Source organism: Cyprinodon variegatus, unplaced genomic scaffold (assembly GCF_000732505.1).
Source record: "Cyprinodon variegatus isolate N-32 unplaced genomic scaffold, C_variegatus-1.0 Scaffold841, whole genome shotgun sequence".
Lineage (NCBI taxonomy): Eukaryota > Metazoa > Chordata > Actinopteri > Cyprinodontiformes > Cyprinodontidae > Cyprinodon > Cyprinodon variegatus.
The window spans coordinates 346,626-347,906 of record NW_015151294.1 but is presented as its reverse complement, the minus strand read 5'-3'; the positions used below and the strand labels follow the sequence as shown (position 1 = coordinate 347,906).

General features: G+C 54.5%; 1 protein-coding gene across 1 annotated transcript; it reads left to right on the top strand.

Moving 5' to 3' along the window:
• The first annotated feature begins 330 nt into the window (after nucleotides 1-330).
• On the top strand, nucleotides 331-1,275 carry LOC107099150 (GTP-binding protein Rhes-like). Its single transcript, XM_015397164.1, has one exon. It carries the CDS (start codon nucleotides 504-506, stop codon nucleotides 1,128-1,130), a length of 627 nt encoding a protein of 208 aa, XP_015252650.1. The 5' UTR covers nucleotides 331-503; the 3' UTR covers nucleotides 1,131-1,275.
• The last annotated feature ends 6 nt before the right edge of the window (nucleotides 1,276-1,281 follow it).

Here is a 1,281-nt window from a genome sequence, read left to right as displayed (position 1 = left end):
CCTGTCTTTGCCTAGGGCCCCACATTTCCTAAATCCGCCCCTATTTTCAGGAAAAGCTGCAAAGCAGTTAATCCTCCTAATGTTGAAAACCTTTTATTTGTAGATATATGTCTCTGTGCTGCCAGAACCGATAGGATGTTTGAAATTATAATCAAGCTGCAGTTTTAATGCACATCATTCGCTGTCAGATCGCCTCCCTCTCCATGGGTCTGCATGCTCTGCAGCCATTGGCTGAACATGTTGCATTCAGAGCAGTTCAACAGGCTGCCTCGCTGTGATTGGCTGCTCCGCCTGGGAAGCAGGCATAAAACTAAAGTGTGGGAAGCTGTTGGATAAAGAACAGCAGAGCAGCGGATGGAGAAGAAGGAGCAGAAAGTGGCCCCAAAACTGAAATAAATTAAAAGTTAAATCGAGGAGGAAAAGTGATCTGCAGGTGTGAAAGGATCAGGAAAGAGATCAGAGAAGCTTTGCTGGACTTTTCTTCAGCAGGAAAAGCAGAGATCATGTCTCTGGAGGTGAAGGAGAAGACGCAGGTGCGCGTGGTGTTTCTGGGGGCAGCGGGGGTCGGTAAGACGGCTCTGATCAAACGCTTCCTGCAGGACACCTTCGAGGTGAAACACAGGCGCACCGTGGAGGAGCTGCACAGCAAGGAGTACGACATCGGAGGGGTGAAAGTCACCGTGGAGATCCTGGACACCAGCGGCAGCTACTCCTTCCCCGCCATGCGCAAACTCTCCATCCAGAACAGCGACGCCTTCGCCCTGGTCTACGCCGTGGATGACCCCGAGTCCCTGGAGGCCCTCAAGAGTCTCCGGGAGGAGATCCTGGAGATCAAGGAGGACAAGTACACTCCGATCGTGGTGGTGGGGAACAAGGCGGACCGGGAGGAGGAGCGCCTGGTGCCCGCAGACAGCGTGCTGGCCACCGTGGAGATGGACTGGAACAGCAGCTACCTGGAGGCGTCTGCCAAGGAGAACACCAACGTGGTGGAGGTGTTCAAGGAGCTGCTGCAGCAGGTCAACCTGCCCAGCCGCCTGAGCCCGGCGCTCCGCAGGCGCAGGGAGACCTTCCCCAAAGGCACCGACTTCCGGCCGCCGATGAACAAAACCAACAGCTGCATCCTGTCATGATGGAGCCGCTGGTTCCCATGGAGACAAGCTGGAGGCAGGCAGGGGCGGATTTAGGAACTATGGGGCCCTAAACAAAGACAGGCAGGGGACAGCCCCATTCTCCAGATGTAGAAATGTTAATAGAATAGACATCCATGATCTGTTCTAGGTT

Bases quoted from the DNA above. Each gene is read 5' to 3' on its own strand.
- LOC107099150 (XM_015397164.1), top strand. From the start codon at position 504: ATGTCTCTGGAGGTGAAGGAGAAGACGCAGGTGCGCGTGGTGTTTCTG.